Source organism: Hippocampus comes, unplaced genomic scaffold, assembly GCF_001891065.2.
Source record: "Hippocampus comes isolate QL1 unplaced genomic scaffold, H_comes_QL1_v1.1 scaffold104, whole genome shotgun sequence".
NCBI lineage: Eukaryota > Metazoa > Chordata > Actinopteri > Syngnathiformes > Syngnathidae > Hippocampus > Hippocampus comes.
The window spans coordinates 5,670,225-5,695,251 of NW_017806072.1; the positions used below are offsets into that span (position 1 = coordinate 5,670,225).

The 25,027-nt window shown below is 42.1% G+C and overlaps 1 protein-coding gene across 7 annotated transcripts in view; it reads right to left on the minus strand.

Annotated features, from left to right (window-relative positions):
• Positions 1 to 4,424: 4,424 nt before the first annotated feature.
• Positions 4,425 to 25,027, minus strand: part of LOC109530418 (PQ-loop repeat-containing protein 1) — a 42,170-nt gene continuing 21,567 nt past the window's right edge. For 6 of the 7 annotated variants that reach the window (XM_019894115.1, XM_019894114.1, XM_019894112.1 and 3 more), the window contains one exon: positions 16,770 to 17,714. In XM_019894115.1, the coding sequence (XP_019749674.1) occupies positions 17,540 to 17,714 (175 nt within the window). In that variant the 3' untranslated portion in view covers positions 16,770 to 17,539. Of the gene's footprint in view, positions 4,523 to 16,769; positions 17,715 to 25,027 lie in introns of those variants that run through there. The other variant, XM_019894110.1, reaches the window with a different exon arrangement.

Sequence of the window (25,027 nt, forward strand, 5' to 3'; positions counted from 1 at the left end):
GGCAGCACTAATTAATAGTGGAGGAGATGACTCGATGAGCTCTGTTGGGCAAGCAGGGGAAGAAGCCGTGTCAGCCGTGAGCAAAATAATAAGATGAAAGAGACCAAAGAAGCAGAGAAGACGCACGGCAGACTTTCCCTCTTTGTGGTCCTGCTCGGTCGTCATTGTGGAATAATTCAACAATGGAAGATCCTGTACATCCACACTCCTGCTGGAGTGAACTGATTCCCGCTGAACTTGCCATCAATTATGCATCCGGAATTCTGTTTCTCAATTGATTCAGATTAATGGAGCAAACAAAAGACTGAGAGGAAACTAGGGAGCGGAAACATTTGATCCTCGTGTTGCCTATACATGCACAATCAACCCTAGAAAGATTGTAACACTATTCTATACACGGAGATTTAGATGGGGGTAAATGTTCTTGTGATTTATAGAACTGATACAAAAGCAGTGGCCGCTGCCGTCTCAAAGCTGAGTTACACTACACCTGAATGTGAGATGTTTGTGATTTTTCTTTGACATACTGTATGTTGTTGTAATATTGTGGAGTCATTTGAATGACTTGAAGCAGTTTTTTTTTTTTTTTTTTACACATCCATAAGAGTGATCGTGTGAAGGTAAAGTGTGTTGTTTCAATGTTGGTTAATTGGTTGGCTTGCTAGTCTGTTCATTCCATTTAACTTTGGAGAAGGCTGACCTGCCTAACAATGAAGAACACATCCAAATGTTGTCTGAGCGGATTTTGGGCATAACTTATTTTGGACAAAAAGGAAAACAATTCCATAGGTTGACGCAGCTGCTTTGTTGCGTTCGTGTAAATTACGACATCATTTAAAAAAAAGTGAATATGAGGCTTGTTAAAGCGCTTTGGCAAACATATGATGTATTGTAGATAGTACACTCCAGTTAACATTATGATGGAAGTGGATTTTTCATTTAGGGGACGATTACATATTTTTGGGCACAAGTACAATTAGTAACCCGTTTGAGTTGATTCGGGACCCGCCGATTAAGCAAAGGCGGATTTTGGGTATGAGTCCGAGCTCTAGTTAATAAAGTGCGTTGAGTGGGAATTGATCTCTCACCTGCTAACTCCGATCTGTAAACTTCTATTTCACCCGTGTATCCGATGTAATGTTTGTCCACCACACCATGCCCTACGTGGGACTCTTTTTGCTATTTTTAGGGCATTGTTGCAGGCGGTACTGGTGTAGTCATGCTGATGTTGTTGTAATATCTGTTTTTCAAGTAATTAGAATTTAACATAGACCAGTGGTCCCCAACCTGTTTTTCTGGCAGGGACCGGTTCGTGGTAGCGCAGATCTTTCGTGGGTGGGTGTTGGGGGTTCAAGTTATTTGTGCGGCTCAGGACAAAATGACGGAGCTGCAGACCAGTGTTGGCAACTGAGCGATTTTCTTCCTGTATGTAACGAGTTTTCAGACCTCTCTAGCGCTCTTTTTCAAAAAAAGGCGAGCGACAAATCTCAGGATTTTTCTGGTGTTATTGGAGACGCTGATGTGAAAGCACGTTCTCGACATGCAGCGGGTGCTTCCGTCGGAATCCCCACCATCCCAGAGCACTCACTGGCGGCACAGTCCCCTCGCAGGACTAAAGAGGGGTCTGAAAAGCAAATTAAAAAAAAAACAATGCAACTGAATGAGGGCCTGGTATTTGTGGCCATCATTTTCTCAACCGCCATTGAGATGTGTTCTATTGTCTCTTTTTGGTTAGATAGTTCATGTAGATTGTATACAAAAAAATAAGGTTAACATGTTCCTGTTTCATTGTGACCAAATCAAAGAAAAGAAAAGAAAATAAATAAATACATATTTGAAATTAAATTTTTAAAAAGTAACTCCACCTGAGTGTCTCTATTGATTCACTTTTGCCGGTTCCAAGCCCAGATAAAGGAGGAGGGTTGGAATGGTGACAGTAAAAGAAACAAGAATCGACAGAAGAAAGTTCATTTGTAATTCTAAACAAATTTAGGGTGTTTTCCTTTTACTCACTTTTTGTCTCTCCCACGGCGCCCATTACTTACAGCATGCACATGGTCAATGATGCAAACTTTTCTTTTCTCCATTTGTGAGACAAATAAAGGTTTTCTTATCTTAAACTGGGTGATGGCGTCATTGAACGACTTCTAGTGACTTTTAGGCCAGTCAATAGCTTCTTTTCTTACTGAGGACTTGGCAACAGTTGTATAGACCACAATTTCCTTCATGGTTACCTTCTTTTTGTGATAAGATTGTGTGTTGAGTTCAGTTGAGTGATTATCGCCTTGCCATATAAGTGGAGTTGTTTTTTAAAACGAAAACACATACAGATTTAACGTGTTTCCATGTGGTACACAGAGCTGACTTGCAAGCAGATGGCATGCAATGATTCCCAGTGACCATACGCATGAATGCGACTCGTAATCCGTGTTTCGAGTAATCAGTATGTGCTCTGCAATTGACTGGCAACCAGTCTGCGCTTTAGTGTACCTTTCGCCCACCGTCTGACAATTTTCTCAGTGACCCTGAACAGGGACAGGTGGCAAAAAAAGAACAGATGGAAAGATGAATCTAATTCAATGATGTGGTTAGCCAAATAAATGGTACACAGGGCCTACTGTTGTCAATATCTTGTTTTATTACCACTGCTTGTATCCTTTTTTTTAAACGTCTTTTTCCTTTTCTCCTCGTACAGTCCTCATCAAGACTCCTGATCTACAAAAACCTATCGTGTCCTCACAAAAGGCGGGGCATATATTCAATTCCATTTAACCTATCGTCTTTGTTCAGTGTGTAACATTTAGCAATGTTTTAAGCGGCATTCAACATATGGATGGGCAGAGCTGCTCCGGGCAAAGGCCAACTGTTCTCTCTAATTAGCACGCAAGTCTCCGAACAAGGGACACAATGCTGCGAGGCAAACATGCTACATCAGGAGGTAAGCGGAGGACACACCGCCATGAGGGGAGAGAGCGAAAAGGATGAAAGTTTTGAGTCATGTAGTGTTATTAAGTGCTCACTCACTTAAAAAAAAAAAAATCTTGAATAAATATATGTCATAACGAAACATGTGGACCCCAGAAATGTTTAGCTTTTGGGCTGTATGGTGTTAATTGTTTATAAAAAGTACTCAAGACACAGAAATATCATCATGTACTGATACGGAACCATCTTTTATTTCAGATGAGTTCAATGAGAAATTTTCAGCTTGACATTAAGAGTCCATACAATAAGTGAATTAGCTCACTTTTTTTCTCTTCTAGTAAATGTCAGTTGTATGTCAATGATTATTGGGTGGTACAGTTTGAAAAAATATATTGATGTTCAATCTTTTGTAGTCGGGCAACCCCAGCTTGCACGATTATTGCAAAACAGAATGACGTGATTTTCAACTGCCCGAGGCAAGGACCTCTTTCAGAGCCGAGACAAGATCATATTTATCATCCAAAACAACAGATTTGTGCAGTATGAGCATCATGAATTATTCGTTGTTGCTGCATATTTCAGGTACTACTGCAAAGATTTATGTGAAAATGACAGCACTCAAATGTACGCATTCAAACAAAGTTCTAAAAACCATTGCAGATTTAGTTTTTGCATGTTCATAGAAATACTGAAGAGAGTGTGTCGTAAGGAAAATAATTCTGTCTCAATACCTGAGATATTTATTGTTTACAACATTTTGGAACGTCACAATATTGGGGATTGGTTTGCATATTTTTGCTGCTAGTTCTATATTTTGGGATGGAAGCTGTCTTTTGTTAAACAATTTCAACACATGGCCTGACATCGGGCAATGGAGAAGAACCAATGAATAATGTCAATATCCAGCCACTCTCTGATCATTGAACAGGTCAAGAGTCAAATAACACACGCTGAAAATAATATACTGAATGGAGCGGAAGATCTATAATAATCTCCCATGACCCAATGACTTGCGCTTTGTGAAAATTTCTTCTGTGTGGCTGCTAGTAAATGCACAGCTAATAATCTGGCGAGTCATGCATGATGGCGCAACCGTATCTTTTTGTCACTTCTTATCTAGTTCTGGCTCCTTTGGTAGACTCATCGTTGCATTTTAAGGGTTTACTCTAACTATGATACTCTCTGTAACTGGTGGCTGGGCAGTAAGGGAAAGCGCCTCTCTCTTCTGCTGGTTTTCTGTGTCCTTCCTCTGCTGTGTGGGACAGCACGTCCCTTTGCTCCTCTCTCGCCAAGAAACACCATTGTAGGTGAAACTGACAAGCGGCTTGAATTAGATTTGCAAATCAGATTGAAAACTTTGAGCCTTTCTCTTGAAGCGGCTTGGATAATGGATGGATGGATGGACTGGGAGCAGCAAGCAGAACAGAAGGGTTGGTGGCAACCATTTTGAATATCAGATGAAAACCACCATCGATAAAAAAACATTTAGACGGTAGTACCTTAATGTCCCTTGACATCGTTCTGCCTGATGACTTCTGCCTGATGACTGTTCTTGACTTTCTGCGCCCGTTAGTCACGGGCGGGGCTCACCAAGAGTCTAAAATATCACAACAGCAAGTGGTCAGGAAGATCCCAAACCCACTGGATTCATTCCCCCTCAGGCTCAGAGTCTGTGTACAGCCAAGCTCAGTGAATTCAGATACGGATGCTTTAAAGTCGTACAACTGAAAAAGCAACTCTCTCTACAATCATTGGAAAATCTTATTACTGGTGTATACATATGAAGCTAGAAAAGTGAAATATTCACCCAATCTTCTCCTTAACCTTATACACTGCAAAAGATGTGTTGTTATATTTCGGTTTAGTTATTGTTAAAATGACAAAAGTTGAAGTCATGTCAACAAGCTATTCACAAACATATCTAGAGTTTCACACAACTATCCCCGGCCCATCTGTGTCTGCCTGTAATGGACTCCCTGTCCAAATTAACAAACACACCCAGCACAGTTTCCACAAGAGTTTCCATGAGTGAATGGAAAGTGGGTGGCAGCTCAAAACAAAGTGAAGCTCTCCTTTTTTTAAGTGGAGTGAGAGATTCTCAAGTCGCTTGTCTGGGCTTGTAGCGTGGTAGTTAATAATTCACACCGGGAACTCCAGGTCCATAAAGGCGGCAACGATACAGCGCAGAAGAGGAGCAGATGAGAGATGGTTTTTGAAAGCGCGTGTGGGAGGAGAAAAATCTACTCTTTCCTGATCGACCTCTCTTCCTCACCGCCGTGTGTCTAAAAGGAGAAAAGGAGTGAAAGGAAAACACATTCGGTGCCCGTTTGTATGCGTGCGCGCAGGCACGTGACGCAACCGTGCATGCTCTTCATGTGGGCCGATAAGTCCAAAGACGGATGGACGAATGGAAAAAGCTCCGTTAGTTGTTTTCCACCAGAATGGAAACGCTGTGGGCATCCCCCGTGTCATGTGTATCTTTGTGTGCGTGTGTGCCTCTATGTTTCTGTCCACCGCTTGTGCATACTGTACATCACATTTACTGCTATTACAGTTCACGCAATCTCATGAGATGTCACACAAGAGCTCTGTCAAACATTTTGCCGTTACAAAATAACACAGGTACAGGTATTTATTCATGTTTGGTAAGGCGGTTTTTGTAAGTGTACTACATCATACTTAACTCCCATTGCTGTCTTGTTCTGTTTCAAAACTAACTGCTACTACCGTACTGCTCCCATTTTGGAGGTCAGCTGCATTAAAAGTGGCTGCGCATCAGTGTGAGGTTTTATTATATATATTTTTTTTCTTTCTGCCGGATAAACGCTCTCGTCTGCTCCCTTGAACTTTTTACCCTGTCCCCATTTTTGTGAGTTTTTCTGTTGCTGGTCCCTCTCTCTGGAATGACCTCCCACTGAACATTCGGCAAGACTCCTCGCTGCCCATCTTCAAAACCTGCCTCAAAACTCACTTGTATTCTTTGGCATTTGACTCAGCATGACTTAGATTTGTTCTTGGTTTTGCTGTTCGGTGCTTTCTACCGTCTTTATTACCGATTTGCTTTACTGTTTGTTGTATATGTTAAATTGCTCCATGTACAGCACTTTGATGCAGCGATGGCTGTTTGAAAGTGCTCGATAAATACAGTTGAGTTGAGTTGAGTGAGCAAAGGTATAGGTGACTCCCATCCTAATGGGAATCCTATGGGATTTCCGAAAAAAATGTCAACCTCTAATTCACCCTCAAGGACAATTTTGAGTTTTCCATAAAACTAGCGTTTATGTTTTGGGAATGTGGAAAGAAGTGGGAGTACGTGGAGAAAAGCCACGCAGGCACTGGGAGAGCATGCAACCTCCACACAGAAAGGCCACAGTCAGGATTTGAACATCTGACGTCAAAGGTGTGCGGTATGCTAACAATTTCTCCTCTGTGCTGTCTGTAATTTACATATAAATGCTCAACCAATCAATGATAATGAAATGTCTAATTTTTTTCCAGCTATAATCCCCTTCGGTCATTCATATTCCAAACACTGATGAGCATACATTTTCAGCGCATTAGCAAAAATGACATTGTTTCACTGAGCTACCGCCGGTTCTACTGTGTAGTGTTCGTGGCTTAAACTGTAATAAAATCATACGCGTCAAAGGAGAGGTTGAAATGAGTTTCACTGGTCTGGTGAAATCTGTTCAGTCCATACTATTTTAAACTTTGAAGAGGCCCCAATGAATGTGATTAACACCGATTGGACATCTTCAGTGACCCTGATGTACATGTCTTCAACCCAGAAAGAACTCACACAAGCAAAAAGAGACCATGCACATTTTGCACCGATGTCTGAACTTTGATTCCACTGAAACATTTTTTTGGGAGCTCAAACATACGCACAATGTTTGGGCATTTGAATGTACAATTTCTGCTCATCGATACGGTGAAAATGAGATTGTTTTATGTTGAGAGGGAAGAAATTTTATCTGCACATTTGACAATGAAGTTGTATCCCATCCAATCCAAATCCAATATTCCCAAGAACACTTTGGTGCTTCTTTGAGGTCCACGACCAATAAATGTACCTGTAAAAGAATCACCGCTACATCGAGCTGAACATTCAAGAATGATTCATCCGTTGGCTACAAGAGAGCCGAATAAATGTGAGTCGCACTAATGAGGATGATTTAGAATCACTATAAACATTACAAACAGCACTACAGGGGATGTAATTCCAGAGGTTGTAAACATAAATACTTTACTTAAGAAAATTAGGAGGACAAGGGCGTGACTGAACATTAATCTGCACCGGTAAGAAGTACTCAGACTGCAAAAGCAGGATTTATGGTAGTTGAGAAGGTCATTTGTTATTCTAGCACGTTGTTGCCCAAACGAACCTTTAATGTGACTGTTCTCACCAATATGCTTTCATCTCCCTATTCCTTAAAGAGTTTGATGAATAACGAGAAGGAAAACCCACGCAGGAAGGAGACAAGCCAATGAAGCATAGACCATATGCATCCACTTGCGTTCATGGCCTTTAACCGTTCCTATTCATTACTTTGTCGGCCCATGCATCGTCACGTCTCTTCTCCTTTCAAGTCTTTCTCCCCTCTTCTCAGTCCAATTCACCATTTTTTTTCTTTCCTCATCATCCCTTAAGCCTCTCAACCCCTCTGCTGTCCTCCCACCCCGAAGCCATCAGCGCTTCCCCCTCAGGGTAAAACCGCGAGGACCCCGTTGCCCTTGAATCTCAAGAGCAGCGCCGGCATCTGTGCCGAGAATTTTACCTTCCCGCTCGGGAACACGATAATAGAGCTTATATACTGCAAATTCACTGCTCGCTAATGAAGCTCAATTCAGTTCGGGTCTCGTTATGAATGTGCTGACTTTTTTTTTTTTACCGTCGCGAGGATGTTATCTTTTGTCTGTCTTTTTGCAAGATTATGCAGAAACAACATTACCCCGCAGCAATTCCCTGCTTTTGGAGGATTACGGCGCTTTTGGGAAATAGAGCTGCCTGGGTGGAGATTGCACTCTCTAAATTAAAAGGAAAAGTCTGTGCATCTGAAAAAAAAGATTGAACGTGCTTTATGGTTCGATATAGTTAAAATAACATTCATTTCATTAAAACACATTTTTTTTTCCATTTCCTTGTCACAAACAATGAAGATGCTCAGTAGCAAAGCTCAAGACACACTTTCTCGTGCTATAAAATGAGAAGTTGCATCCCATTGCACAAACCGAGATCCACAGAGGCACAAGTTGAAGAGTTTGGTGAAGAAATCCTTGAGTGCCTTGACCTCAATATTGTTATTATGGCCGCAAGGGCATGGCATATTTTTGAACATATAATGTATCTCGGCATATAAATTCCACAGATGCCATTTTGTAAAATGGCCACCGGCCGTGTGCTTTGTGATGCCGTAATGCAAGAGTGAAGTATGCAAATGACGCTGAGCGTAATGACTTCTCGTGATAGTCGGTGATCGCGTGTCAACTCGAGAGCGTGAAACATGACCGATGGCTGCCTGCTTTTTCCTCGAATGACAATAGCAGGATCACTTTGCTGCGATGGCCATGAAGGTTATAGTCCATATAATCCTCCTCCACACTGTCATGCACAACCTCCTCCTTCATTCACTTGTCCTGTACGCCGCCCTTCGCCCCTTATAGCACCTCCTCCTTCATCACTTGTCCTGTACGCCGCCCTTCGCCCCTTATAGGCAGTCCCTTTTGAGTCATAAACTTGCTTCCATACGCAATGACTTTATGATTACACCACAAGTGCTACACATTCCAAATCAATAAGCCAAGGAAGTGAGAAAAGAGTCGTGGCGCTCACTTTAAACGCGAGCTAAGAAACGGATTCATTGACTGTAAATCGAAGCGTAAACCGAGAAAAGGAATTGCAATTGATTCCAAAAGTGACCTAAAATGAGAATGCAGTAGACCTGAGACTATTCACCTCAAATGAATCTTGAGCTAATGGCAAAGAGAATAAATGAAATCAAGCGCATGAGAAGGCTTGCGTAAATCCCCGCAATCTTAATCTAAACCCAGAAAATGAATGTGTGTGAGGGCAGAGGAATCTCCAATAAATATACCGCTGAGGTTTTCACGGCAGCGCCTTGCTCCGCTTTGTCTTAGTGTTGAAAAAACAGCTGCTGCGTGAGTAGATGAGTACATATGGGCACGCTTTATGCGTGACCTTATATCCCGACTGATGACGGTGGGGGATGAGAAAGTAGCAGAGATCTGCAGAAGCAGTCATGAGGCAAAAAGGGCGCAAACCCCCCACACACAAACACACTCGCTACAGAAAATACGGGCAAACGACAGAAAATGCTGGCTACTTTGTTTCAATTTGCGGGGGCAGCTGTGGCTCTGTGACACGGTGGCTATTTCGCTCGCATTCTGCCCCACACCTCATTAAGGTGGAGTCATTTGACATTTTACAGAAGGACGAGGAGAAGAAGATGGGGAGTGCCAAAAAGGATTGTATGTCGTCAGATTGAGCACAACCCTAAGTTATCTCCTGACAAAAGTATTGAAAGGTCAATTTTCACGTCTGACCATCAACAACAATGGAGAAGAATGAGAGTTTGTCATGGGAAGAAGGCAAATTTAATTTGAGAAGGGACGGTGTGAAAATGAGACAATGCAACAAAGTAGAGACCGTCGAGCAGAGATGGCGACTTGGACTCTTATCGACTCAACTCACTAGTTTTGACGACTTGAGATTTGACAAAAACTAAAAGATTTTAGACTAAACGGGGACTTGCAAGTTAAAAAAACGAACTGAAATATGATAACTTGATAAACTTGACTGATGTTTATTTCAAAAGATTGGTCTGGCGCCCACTGGGAATGCCACTGTCAGGTCAGAAGCCCTCATCTCTGTTTTTCGTCATTCCGACAGGTCATTTTCTTCTCAGGGCACTGAAAAAATCGCAACTGGAATGTTCTCGTTGTCTTCTAACATGTTTTACTTCTTATCCAGGTAGGTTTCATCAGTCCACGGAACAAAGCTTGCTTAGGACTGCACCAACCTAAGTTGGTTTGGCAAACAGAGGAGGCGGCTGACGACACCATCTGTCCCCCACATACAATGCCATCCTTTCATTCAACCGAAAGAGACTCACTGATTTTGCCTCCAACATACACCAAAAGCACAGACCCCAGTGATTGTAGAGGCAGCTCCACTACCTTCTTCAAACTGAATGTATTATTAATGAATGAGTTTCCACCCGACGACTTGTTGACAGACAGAGGCTTCTGCCGTGTTCGTGGGTGGAGTGCGCTGCCAACTGGGAACCTAAATAAGTTTTTCACACTGACTTAGATCGGTGTGGTCTTGACGAAGCCTTACAGCATGAACTGATGAAGCCGACTCAGAATATCTTCTAAGACAAACAGAGCAGTCCAGTCAATTCATTGCCCCGAAAGTCAAATATCTCGTTACGGAGCGGCACAGCCACTTCACGTCAGACGGCATCATGTTGACGCTTGTAAAACAAGTTCTGATTAACACAGAGATATTAATGCTTTCATGCACCAATAATGATACCCTGTAACCTGATAACATGATAGGCTGTCCACTGTACTGAAGACTGCAGTAATCAGGCGACTTGACATGGGACTTGACTTGCGATAACCTGTGATTTGAATTGACTTGCCCAGGACAGAATAAAAGAGATTTGATTTTGTGTCCCTGACTACATTCTTTTTTTTTCTTAATAAAATAAATTCTAAAGGAAAAAAATAGTAAAACATTAACTAGTCAGTCAATCACAGGGTGATTGGAGCACTTATCCAATGCCAACAATAAATACTGCACCTTGTGAAACTAAAATGATTCATACCACTATTCTCAAGTTCATAAAGCAAGCTGAACTGATGCACACAGATGCCTTGTTTCATTTTTCTTGTCTGGAGTCAAGTCGTTATTTATCTTTAGAGCTAAAATGTTATGTGGCTCCTCGGTTAAAATCTGAACTAATACCTGTACCTAACGAATGCTCCATGTAATATGACAGTTGAATGCAATGGGGGGAGTCGTCCATGATTTCCTCACAGCACGATTTGCAATCACACAATCCCCCGACACTGAGAGCAAGAAAACCTGCCAAATATTGCAGTGATTTAAGGCAGAATTTGTCCCCTCTACCGTGTGGATGATCTACAGTGCGTCTGAGCAGAAACCAGAAAAAAAAAAAATGAAAACAGATATTCGGCCATCTGTGGATCGTTAGATGTCAAGTGAAGAAAAATAAGTTGCCAATTAGAGGCAGTTAATGACTGTTGTAGGAACCCTTAAAATTATGTTTCAGAATCAAATTGGGGCCCCAAGCAAAATGTTATTTGTAGGCCCCCATGTCCATTTGGCTGAGTAAGCGGATCAAGTGATTCATGCTATGAGATGTTTCACCATGGAGAGTGCGGCGGGGTACTCAAGGTGTTTCGAGCATGGGAATAAAAATAACCTTGGATACAAACAAAAGTGCTTCCGAGCAAGCTAGTTCACAAGGTACTAACCCTTGTGAACAAACACATTAGACAGGTGGCGTGCGTTTCTGTCTATCGTCAGTGAAATGGGACTAGAGAGGTCCGTTTGTACTTGACCTGCTCAGTGACGATGACACCGACGGATGAACACGTACTTCCGCCAGTGCTTAGTCTGTAATTTTTTTTAAAGTTTCTCGCCATTCATTACCAAAACGGGCATTCGTCAGAGCAGAGGTGGACCTTCTGTCAGTGCTGACGGAAGGTCCGCCTCTACTTTTAACCTCACGTGAATCCACCTCCTGTCCATCCCATGTTTTTGCACGCTGTGCTTGCTCGCTGCAGTTTTGAAAAGAGGGTGTGTCATTATGTGCTAGTTAGTGGCGAATTAGCCAAGGAGGGGGTGTGGAGTCATATAATTTTCATCTCATCTTTGTTTGTGAACTAAAATGTCCAAAAAATGTTTGCCCAGTCCTTATTCACATTTTTATCTCGTCTTCATTAGTCCACAAAGATGCATACCGATTTAGTGCCAGTTATTGCTTACTAATGCGGGTTTTAGTCTGTCTGGTCGACTTTTCATCTTCTGGCATCATTTCCAGCAGAAGATTCTTGAAAAAAATAATAATTCTCTTTCCAAAATTTGACCAGGGGATTAATGATCATCAGCTTAGCTTTATCTAAAGATGGAATCACAAAAGGGGATACAGTCATCAGACCCGGTGTGGTTTGCATTTGGAATCATTTAAAAAATAGATGCAAAAGGAATTTACTGTAATTAAGTAGTGTGTTCACATTGCTTTTACGAAAAGTTTGTCATCTCTCATCACACCTTTGTGTCCTCTGGAGTCTGCGAGGTAAGAAAAGAATGCACCCATCTTAAGAGTCTTATCATGTTCTGTCCTTTGATGCCCTGTGGGGCTGAATGCCCCCGATTGTGAACCTATGACACTCCTTAAAGCTCCAACGAGTCACACTTTTGTCTTTCCCTCTGGTGATGTACAGTATATTCTGCAATTTTTTTTTTTTTTTGCCCCATAGGGGACAGTGCATTTTATTGTTGTCTTTTCTAGTCAGACTGTTCATGAAATCTGAACTTGAACTGGTCATCAACTCTTGAACCAAGAGGCAATGAAAATTCATTTGAAAATTAGACGCACATGTGTGCAAACATCAAATAATGAATGCATACGAGTACATTTTAGGGTGGTTTACCTGAGGCTAATCTGAAGGCATCTTTAGTCCGGATGTGTTGATGGAGTGCATCTAGCATTATCGACCCCTAGGTATATGTTTGTGAGTGCTGAAGAACACCTAATATACTGTAAAGTTGAGATTTATTTGCGTTACTAGAAAGTCATATCTACTGTGTGTTGCCAGACTGCGGGTCATTCCCATGCTAGATAACAGCAGGAATCTGGTTCCAAACCGTAGCCTTCTAGTTTACTTTAGATCACAGTGTATCGAGGACCGGGGGTTTTCAACACATGTTAAATAATGCATCTAAATGTTAACCTGCGTAAAACAACTTTTAAAGGAAGCCTAGTGGTTATTGTTATCTTTTTATGTTATTTTTGTTCAGTGTCTATTCTTTCTATCAATCTTTTGTAGAATCCAGCTTTAGTGGCATAAAAATGACAGCAAAGTTTATGTACATACAGGTAGTCTACACAGCATGTAAGAATACGTGGCACTCATTTCCCAACAAATTTATTTTTCATCCATCCATCCATCCATCTTCTGATCCGCTCTATCCTCACAAGAGTCGCTGGAGCCTATCTCAGCCGTCTTCGGGCAGTAGGCGGGGGACACCCTGAACCGGTTGCCAGCCAATTGCAGGGCACACAGAGACCAATAACCATCCGTGCTCACACTCACACCTAAGGACAATTTAGAGTGTTCAATCAGCCTGTCATGCATGTTTTTGGAGTACCCGAAGAAAACCCACGCAGGCCCGGGGAGAACATGCAAACTCCACACAGGTAGGCCGGAACCGGGATCAAACCCACAACCTCTGCACTGTGAGGTCGACGCGCTAACCACTGGATCACCGGGCCGCCCATTTATTTTTCATTGGACTATTTTATTAATTAAATCGCCTAGCTATCTTTTTTATAATATTTGCTCTGATGTTTTTGTATTCGGTCACTAACCTTTGCTCTAGTAAGTTAGTGATCCACATTCCGAATTGAATACAAATTTGGTCGAAGTTGCATTATATTTGCAAAATAATATTACAGTATATTGTCATCCATGTGTCAGAAGTGGTCTTTACATTTTAACGATACATATATTCCTATTTGGCACGCCTCACTACCATAACAAGCTTAGCAAGGTGTGTGTTTCTTGGAAGTTTTTTTCAGTTACATAGATTCTGATCTTTGCGTCCTGCAGGTGTACTGTACCATCGATACTGAGAGAATATAAACGTGTTGTGAGTATACTGTACATTCTGAATGACTCTGCGAATCCCTATCCCAACAAGACTCTGTAAATTAAATGTGAACGTCCTAGTTATTATCTTTCAGCTCCATCATTTGAACGCCTCATATCTGCGCGCATGATAGACAACAGCCCCTTAACCGCCCGCAGTAGAATGCTAATAATGCAGAGCATATTTTTCAAAATACAGTTTTATAGAAGAAAAAAAAGTGAGTGATTCCTTACTTGATGATGTACTCTCTACATTTTGACACAATGATGTCCATGCATCTAAAGGGAGATAAACTGAGCCTGTGGTTTCTAAAGTGGAAGCGTTCAGGTACAGCTCTATAAATATCATCATCTAAAAATGAACCAAAGAAAAGACACTCTCTACTGAACAGTAGAAGATGAGGTCTATTTTTGTGCATCTGGTTTTAAAACATCTTCAAAACATCAGAGGCTAATGCGGATAAAGACACAACACAGTGTTCTACATCTTGACTTGTAGTTCACTTCGCATGGAAAGATAGATGCACAGGTCAGGAGTAGAGTGGAGTGAAGTGCCACACACACATAGTCTGTCCTCATCTATAAACCATGGCGACGTTCCCATTATCTACAGTATCCAGTTCAATATTTCACTACGCTGCGGAACATGTCTCAGCAGAGAGATGCTGGTCAACAGATCGGAGGGGAGTGGTGGAGGGGCTGTCAAATGAAGGCACACACACATCTTAATTATGACACCACTTTCAATCGACAAATTTCTGCCATGTGTCAAGCAGCAGGAGCAATCCACTCTCGGACAGCCCCCCCCCGCCCCTGCTCCCCACCCGCCTGTGATTTATAAGTTACAAACAGACTGCCTCTCAATCCTGTCAAAAAGAGAAAGCCGAGGTTTGTCCAGGCGAACACGAACACATGGTTGCTTTTCTGTATTTTCAGAGTTCAACCTTGAAAGGACCACATGAGATTTTCTTGATCCCGCTTAAGTCCAGTTCGAAGCTGCGGCGGCGCCAGCCTGCTGAGCGCAGACAAGCTCTTTGTTTGTCTTTCCATTGTCATTGTCACCGTGTTGCACGCAGTTCAAATCACACGACCAAGAACAACACACCAGCATGCTGCGATATAAATACTTTATGGTTGAAATAAAATAAAAACACCATCAATATTTCACAAACACACTGTCTGAAGGAGACAGTGAAGTTGAAAGATGTGGACTCTAAATTGGCATGCTTTCGCTTTGCAAATTCGACATGAATAGGCATCAGAATCCAGTTTAACTTAGTCTCATGACAGTTTGGTTGTTCTATTCGGATCGCAAGCCAATTCAAACTATTTGCAAAAGAAAGACAATAAAAGTAATCAAAGTAACATTTGCACATTTCACTCCATACGAGGCGGCTATTGTTGACCGTGCTGAGGGGATCAACAATGCAGCAGATCTGGTGATGAATGTCTTTTTGAAAAAAGGACACAGAAGCTGCAATGCAGCCTCACTGTAATGGAAATTAGACACGTTCAGTAACCAGATGTAAAAGGAGATACAAGGATTTGAAAAATGCATGTACACGAGGACCCGGTGTGCACGAAACACACAGAGAGCAAATAAACAACAAAAGGTCACAGGCAAACAACGCTGACAGCTGCAGTATTAGCCGGACATCTGAAAAATCTATCAAGTGCATGGACACTTCTATAAATATAAACATTTGACATGTAAAGCCCAGGCCGGGCTGCTTTCATGGCTCATGCACAATGTGGTACTGAGAGTTTCACATTCATCAAACATGTAATACCAAAACATTCGCGCAAAGTCCAGATTTGTGACGCAGTCGAGTATAGAGTAGCATGCATAAAAGGAGAGACTGCTGGCTGCAAATTAGCACACACATCTCGAAATGAGAGATGTGCTGATGCTGGCCTTTTCACAGGTAGCCTATATTAGCATGTCAACCTATATGAAATGTTGATTTTTTTTTTTTCACAGAATATACAGCTGGGCAAAAAAAGTATTTGGAAATCCAACCATTGCGCAAGTTGTCCCACGTAAAGGGATACGTGAGGTCAGTCATTTGTCTGTCAAGGTACACTTCAACTGTGAAAGACAGAATGTAAAAAGGACCAAAAAAATGAAATAACTAATTCTTATATTTGTGTATATGATGCAAACCATACACTCAGTGCTGGTTGTGTATTAAACATGATGGACCCGTCCTGCGCATTCGAGCCTCTGGGACTCAGAACCACACCGTCACGGATATTGCGCTTGATCGTCAGAAAATTTAGCAAGACTTTGTATATGGAGACAAAAATGTCTCTAATTTTACAACATTTTCAATTCTGGAAAAATTCAGGGTCTCTCGTGGCCGCCACGAAAATAATGTTAATGTAGCACAACAGAAGCAAGCTGACTGCTGATTTAAAAGTTGACTAAAGGGTTGTTCACACGGCACACATTTGCATCGATGCTGCACCGACGTATTTTGTTGCAATATATCTTACACCAGTATAAATTTTGTGGAGCGTTCACACGTAAAAAGCTGCTTATTAAAGAGAAGCGTGTTAACCCCGGTGCAGCACCACTTGCGTTCACACGGCAGTTTTTGCGGCCATGCAATATGATAAAACATGCGCATGCGTAATGTGTACTTCCTTTTCCTCGCCTTGTTAGTGACATATCGAAAAACCATGATTTATACTTCTCCAGACAAATCAACGCTGTGGTCTATCAGACACCGTAAAAGGATGAGAGAAGAGAGAAAGGAAAGATGACGGAAGTAAAACAGAGCATGAAAGCACTGCATTCAATACCCGTATGTAATCAACTCTTCTCATGCGTAGCGAGTCTACCCCCTGTAGCGTTCACACGTCCCATTTTATATCGGTGCTGCCTCGCAAACTAGCATTTACTCTGGAGTACATTTTTAAACCACCTTTTATTTTTTATAACGTTGGAATATACAGCTTGTTAAAGAGCTAAATCTCAAATGTGTGTTCAGAAATCGCTGGCCTTATTTCTGATGGATTCTAAATCAATGTTATCTGTGTTATGTGCTAAACTATTTCAGTCTTTGTCAATAAAGTTCATAGGTTGCAGTCCGAACACACAGACTGATGGCCTTTGCAGAAACCATTAGTAGCTGTTCATTGCGCGGCCCGGCTTGGCACTGCCAATGGCAAAAATCGAAATTGGCTGCGAGCACGCATCAGCAGGTATTCCAGCAGTTCCGCAATCTCTGTGAAATACGCACACATACACACGCGCGCACACTGCATGACATGGAGGAACCAATCGGATGAAGTGTGGAGTGGGAGACTCATCAGTCAAGCGATAGAGGCCAGTGGAGGTCTACTGGAGCAGCGCTGCTTGTTACAGCTGCCATTAGAGCAACACAGACCTGCAGTTGGGGGGCTGCCAAGGTGAGTAATGTCTGCCTTTTACACTTTCTGTCCACTAAAAAGAACTGTCTGATTCAGTCTCATTTAACAACAGCAACAAAAAAAAACATCTAAAAGCACATTTACAGTAAATGTTGCTTTATCTTCGGAGAGCTAAGGTGGAGGTGCTCAAGGATAAAATGATGGCGTAGAAATAAAAGTTCCATTTAGAGCTAAAGTTTTCCCTGAAAATACCAACATTTCACTTCTGGTTTATATGATCACACCTGAAGAAAAGTTCCTGTGTTTGTCTGGTTCAGCCTAGCTTGAGATGCCTGTCCTGGCTGTAGAACAGCACCTGGAGGAGAATGGCCACATCAATGAGGATCTGGACAGAACCACACGCAGAGAACTGAGATGGGCTTTGGTTCATCACAAAGTAGGACGTCTTGAAGATGTCTCCGGCCGTCCACAGCAGCACCATCTTCACACTGGAGCAAGGAGACACAAAAAGAGAAGCATAGTCCATACCGGGTGATACAGATGATCACAGCATGGCATCACGGCAGATATGGGAGCGGGAGTTAATGCTTCGAGGTGCCGATCGCCACTCCCGCTTTCAACTACGCTTTAATATGATCCATCTAGTTGCCATGGTAACCCTCCCTCGATGGACCTCGGTGAACCTTCATTGCTGTATGTATGTTTAGGTTGAATAAATTAGTTTTGTAAAGAAACTGCAAGAAAAGGACTGGAAAAACAACTGAGCACAGACACGCTCCCGAGTTCATACCGTTAACGACACGATAAACTATACAATCTATAATGTGAAGACACTTGTGTTTGCTCATATTTGCCAGAGTGTATTGAACATATAATGTACTCCACTTTGCCCATAAACTGCATGAAAAGAGCCTCCAGTAATCTGCAGGGCAAGCAGCCTGATGCAAGCACAGCGGTCGGAAGGAAACACTCAAGAAAGAGTCGAAAACATATATACATACATATATATCTTGCATCATGACTTCACATACGTCCACTTCCCCCATTTTTTTTTTTTTACAAAGTGTGTCATCTTAATTGTATCTCATTCCTTGTTTCACTTCAACTTTGTTATGTTCATGCTCCCCTTCACTCCTTTCCATTCAGTGTCCGTCTGACCTCCCTTACTGTCATGTTTCTTTACTTTGTTACCCTTCACACCCAATTCGTCTTACCTCACTTCTGCTCCAGCAACTCTGCTCCTACTCTTCTCCACCCCGACCCCCCCTGAGAGTGACTACCCAATGGCATGAATGGAACATGAGTTGATACTTTTTATTAGAGCTGACTGTGCCCGGGAGAGAAAGTCCATCAGTCACCAAGTAGATATATTGCGGGGGTCTCACAGAGGTGGGGGAGAAAGGAAAGTCAGAGGACAACATCTCTCCAGCGTGCAGTGGCACAGCCAGAAAACCACCAGAGAACGAGATGAGAATGATACGCATGATCAGTCTATCTGGGTTGGGAAGCAGCCTAATGACCATTGGGATGTATGGACTGTACTATCCTTGAGCTGTCCTTGCAGAGTCATGTCAAACTCGCATTTCTCCCCTGGGGTCCCTTAAGGCACTCGCAAGGAACGGAAGCATTGGCAAGGAAATGACGATCACGTTACACGCATCCATACAGGATGTGGGTCAAGACAAAGCGAGTGCTGAGTCGATCTGCTGCTTACTTGGTCATGCTGACTGTAATGGCTAATTGTGACAAATATTAGGAATTCGAAAAGACAATGTTTCTCAGATTCATTTGTGAGTAAATGCAGAGAGGCTGCTGTTGCGCCAAAATGTCAAAAAGGGAAAAATCTAAAATGTTAATGAACAAGTCAGCACGCATCATTGCAATACCAAGAAGCCATACAAATACATCCCCGATAAGTCTGCGAGTCTAAGAGCCGTGGTTTTCATGCGATACCATGATTGTGAGAATGCTTGTCTCTTTGCAGTCACATCATGAATATCTGGCATTACTTTGGGTTGCCAGTGCCCAGGCCGAGTCATGACTCGATTTGCACTTCAACAAAAGAACCTGTAATACAACATAATAGTTAGTCCACATGATAAGTAGTATGCCTTTCTCACCTTTGGGGGCCCCCATACTTCTACTTATGTTAAGCAAAGCAATAATGTGCCAAATAAACAGGAAATGGCGTGTGTCACAAACCAGTCACATTATATTCGTATGTGGAATGGCGCTTCATTTGGTTTATTCGAATAAACTCAATGCACATCGAGTAGTAGGCAGGGTCTCTTAAATAGAGAGGTGAGGAGGAATTGAGTCATTAAAAAAAACAATGGCCACTATTGTGACTACATTTTAACTTTCTCTTTAAAAGAAAACAAACAAAAAAAAAAAACACCATCTAATTTTTGGAACTAGTCCCCCCTTTTAGACAATCGGTGTGTTTTCCACTGTGCTGATTCAAGCACGTATGTTTGACAATGCCAAAGAATGACAAAAGACTAATGTTGGCGTCTTTTTCAAAGCTACCATTGTATATATACATGGATGGAGTTGATTATTTCTCAGGGTTGTTTCGTCAGGAGGCTTTGTTCTTCAAAGATTACATCGTCTTTGAACTGATTTCCGTTACAAGCGCGATAACAGTCTACCGTAAGCAAGAGGTGGCAAGCCGCTAACAAAACAAACGCAATTTTCTTCAACGCATGCCATCTGCCTTCATTGTCCTCTACCTCCGGTTTCTGCAGCAGGCATTAGTCAGTCATTCTGCTTCATCCGCCTGCGCCCAAGGCTGCAGAGGAGCACTTGTTTAGAGCACATAGGATTCTCACTGACTTTCTGCTCCCTTAACAATTTAAACTTTTGGGGTAAACACGGCAGCTTTTTACTGGAGCTGCTCCAAATTGGTAAAAAACAGAAATCTGACTCCTGATACTTCTGCTTCTACATACTTTTAAAAATCTCATTTAGAGCTATCTTGTACCTGATTTTTGAAATGCTATACACAGCAATTTACAAACATAGCTCATATATACGTTGGAAGTTGCTTGTTTTTGTATTTGTATTGCATTTTTATTGATGTATTTATTTATTTGACAAGAAGTATTTATTTATTTGATAAAATGTCTTGTAAAGATTAAGTTTTGGGAAGAATAGCCTTTGATTGATGTGTCAGATTACATGCGATGTTCCGGTATATCACATGGCACCTAATACTGTCGAACCTTGTGTGAGCCATGATAATATTTGTGACGTACATTTATTTTACACGGAATCTCTTCTTTAAACGCTTAAATAATTACTCCTCTCCCTTTGTGTGATTTCATTGCTCAGGGGACAACCAGCACCATTATCAAGGACAACTCTTTAACAATGTAATTACAGCAGGCAGGGCATCTGTACAAGTATAATCTCAAATGCAGTGCAGCAGAAAAGGAACCAAACATCATTTTGAGGCCATTTCTCTTTGTCAGTTTATCATATTTTACTCTTTACTATTTATCAGCACGGTGATCATCCGGTTAATGCATCGGTCTCACAGTGCAGAGGTGCAGCGCTCGATTCCGGCTCCGGCCTTCCTGTGTGGAGTTTGCATGTTCTCTTCGTGCCTGCGTGGGTTTTAACCGGGTACTCCGGTTTCCACCCACATCACAAAAACGCTCATTGCAGGTTAATGGAACATTCCAAATTGTCCCAAGGTGTGATTATGAGCGTGAATGGTTTTTCGTCTATGTGTGTCCTGCAATTGGCTGGCAACCAGTTCCGGGTGTACCCCGCCTACTGTCTGAAGACAGCTGGGATAGGCTCCAGCGCGCCCATGACCCTTGTGGGTATACGTGGATTAGAAAACGGATGGATATTTATTATGCTAGTCTCATGGGAGATTCATAGTAGACCTTAATGGGGCTGAGCTGACAACTCATGAAAGACCCTGACAACAAATGATTGAATTTGGGCCAGAGCGATGCTTTGTACATGCAAACAGAGATGAAGTGATTACGGTTATGATTGAAAAGACTGAGTGACAACCATATCTTACATTAACACATATGCATCAGACAACAGACCAAGCGAAACCAAATGCGCAAACCATGAAATTACATACTAACATTTCATTCTCACCACAGTGTACACACACACATACACACACACACGTATAGGCAAACCCCATAGCTCAGCCTGGTCAAGTTGCTTTGATCGGACCGTCATCAGAGCTAAGCGCTGAGGAATGAGAGAGGAAAGGGTGAACTGGTGAACTGGGTACTTGAAGGATAGTTATAAAAAGAGCAGGTCCGTATTGGATGAGAGTGGATGGAGGTGAGGGGAAAATGGTGAGAGATGAGGGAGACTATAGTGTGTGTGTGTGTGTGTGGGGGGGGGGGACAATAAATCTTGAGAAATGTGAATCACAGAACCACTCTGATCGTTGGAGTGACAGGTCAGGAGAGAGCAACGGACAAAGTGAGGGAGGTCTGACTGTGCACCGTGAAGGGCTGCGCTGCATGCGGGTGACAAATATTGATTGGGGCTGTCAGGACAACTGTTAGCTCTTGGGCTCGGTTTGGGTGGATGAGAGGACAAAATGGGTTCCAAGTGGCGTTTACAAAGAGACCCAAATAATTACACAGTGGAGGAATTATACGGAATTTGCAGTTTACTCATTTCAAGTCTCCAATAGTCTACAACATATTTAAATATCAGTAAGACACTGAAAAACACTTGCGAATCAACATTGATAGTGGCTGACAGTCCACCCAGATTACTGAGAACTTTTGATGATACCAATAGGCTTTTTTTTTAGTTGATTCCCATCAATTATTGTCGTCTTATCGTCTCTTGTGCTGATTTTTAGAGTGTCCACTACCCAAGACATGCTTGGGTGTGTTAATGTGGTTTGTACGACAGCCAAATGGCCAAAATGTCCTTGATACCACAGCGCACTATGTGATGCTCCTTCAGTTTTCATCATTTCATGTTTGGACATCAAATGTTGAGTTTTGTAGTTCTGACAACACAAAAGAACAAACAAAATGATTTGTAATGGATGCAAATCTATCGTCACTTAACTGTTACGTAATGATGTCGAGATGTGAGCTTTGTTTACCTTGTATCGGAGAGAGAGATTTGGCAGTGAGCAACCAATTGATCATACTCTATACACCCTGGAGCCAATGTGCAGATGTTTCAAGCTTGAATCGCCGCTTTTTTTTTCCAGCTTCGCATGTGTGCGTCAGGACCATCAGTTCATGCATGCTTGTTTGTGCATCTGTCTCTATGCCCACACACAAGGTTGTGTGTAGCGACTTTAACAGCAACGGCTTTGCTCTTGCAGGACCGCTCGCAGGCCCACATACTATGAATAATGCATGTCTATTGATTGCACATGGGCAAATGCAGAAAAGTAACAATATGTGTATGATAATTGCTTCTACAAAATGAAATACAGGTTCGGTGAGGAGGTGTATCGGTCAGTTTGCCTGAAGTTATTTTCAGCACAATTTTATAGAGAGCAGGAGCAGATAGTCCGTTGTGTAATTAAATATGTATTTAATGCGGTTGTGTATGAGCAGATAAACTAATGCGATTATACAACAAGGCTGCCCTGCCATTATATTCATACATTTACCTCTCCGTTTTCAAAACAGTTAATCCTGCGCAGGGTTGCCGGAAACTGAAGCCTATAGCAACTGACTTTGGGCAGATGGAAGACTATAGCCGAATCTGTTCACCAGTCAATAGCAGTCAACATATACACACAGACAACCACTCACACTCATATTTGACACTATCTCGAAGTGGGAACTGTTGCCTGCGCTGAGGTCAAGCACTGTACCACTGCGTGGCCAGGGATCCCACCGTTATAGTTATCAAAACATATTTATAAGAGATCAAGGCAAAGAAGTCAGTGATGAATGAATAAAATAAGTAAATAAATCTACTTGCTCATTTAGTTTTCATTCGATAGATTAGACAACTTTCCGTGCTCAAAACACAACATTCCGACAAATATTCTGGGTAAAAGACCGGCACTTTCTTTTGAGGTTTCGTTTTGCTACAGTTTGACTTCCATCCTTCTACATTAAAAAAAAAAAAAGACTCAATTCCTGTAGAGTTGCCATCCCCAAATAAATAAACAGGCACCCTGTGGTTGCTATTCGACTTATGCAAAGGCAGTCCATCCTTCACTCTCCCAGTAAGGACTCCCCTTTGGGGAATAACGCTGGTTCATAGGTCAGCAAACAATCTGAGGTCATCACCATGTTTGCACCATATCCTCCAGGGTCTGACTGGAAAGGTAATGGTCCCTTGTCCAAAATGGCTGTGAGGTAAAGGCCACCTCGACAGAAACATGAAACTGTCATTCAGTTCTGCTCACAACGGAGAGAATGGAATCAGCCGTTGGCTGTGAAGGTGTGTCAAGGACAACACACACACACACACACACACACACACACACACACACACACACACACACACACACACAAGAATGACTATAATTCTTTATCCTAAAATGTGTGGATTTATGTGATTTTAATCCAGGGGATTGATTAAAGACTCAATTGTACTGCACACAAATTGGTCTGTGCTCTTGCAACTTGAAAGCTCTCGTGTGTAACTGACATTGCTCAGCAGTTTGGGTAGAAGAGATAAGGAGAAAATTACATTTGGAATGAGAGGGGGGCAAAAAAAAGGATAGCACCCACACAAAATCCACATTTCTCATGTATGCCCATCATTTTTTTTTCAATGAATGCCGTTACTTGTCTTTGTTTTGTTTTGTTTCAGCACTCAAAAGCAAATGAATTAACCTTGAATGTTAGTGTGGACAAAAGAGCGGTGGGCGACTGAGATGCAACAGAGCAGCCAGGACAGAAGAAAACAAATCAACTTGAGTGAAACTGAGGGAATAAATCATTCAGAGGTGTAACAGTTCTCTTCACCATCATCTTTACGTGATATGTTTTGTGGCTGATGCATTCAAAACACTGACGCAACACAAGCCTCATGCATTGTGCCGACAACACTTTGTAGGCTTTGCGAAACAACAACAGCGGGCCGTGTCCAAACTAAAGGGCCCATCTAAAATACCAAAAGCAAAGTAAGGCAACATCGAGTAAGTGACAAATATAGCACCCTTAACACGCAAGTGGACAATGGTATACATTATCTATTCTAAATTGAGAGACAAAAGTAATCACAGCAAAATAAAAGCGACGTCAAGTGCATGTTAGAACGTTCCCGGACGACGTGTGCACTCGATGTCGCAGTGCACCCCCTCACGCAATTTTCCCCACAGACGATGGTGCCCGACGCAGTGTGCGTTATCTGCATATAGGGAGCATCCCAGACATGTTATTATTCTTGGGTGCAATGGCGATGTAATAATACCGTATGAATTATTTTGGCTATTTTTGTAATGCAGAAATAAGTTGCCTGGTTCACTAAAACCCATTTTCTCCCCGTGTAGCTGCTGCGCTCCTTTCATGACGTTGTCCTAAAGCAACACAGGGGTACATGAAACATTAATGAGAAATAATGATGTAAGAAAATATTGGTAACAGCCCTCAAGGATATCATGTCAGAAGTTAGTTGTTTACGCATGTGGGAAATGTTACATTTTCCGAGATTCATGTTGAACCATTAAAGCATGAGAATGAGAGCAGAAAACAAAGTGTTTCAGATGGGATGGCATGAGCGGATGTGCAGACTTGTTCCATCTGTACAACTTTTCAAGCCAGACTAAACTGGTGAGGAAGCAGTGATCTGTTTCTTTCATCGAAGTACTGAATCTGAATCACAA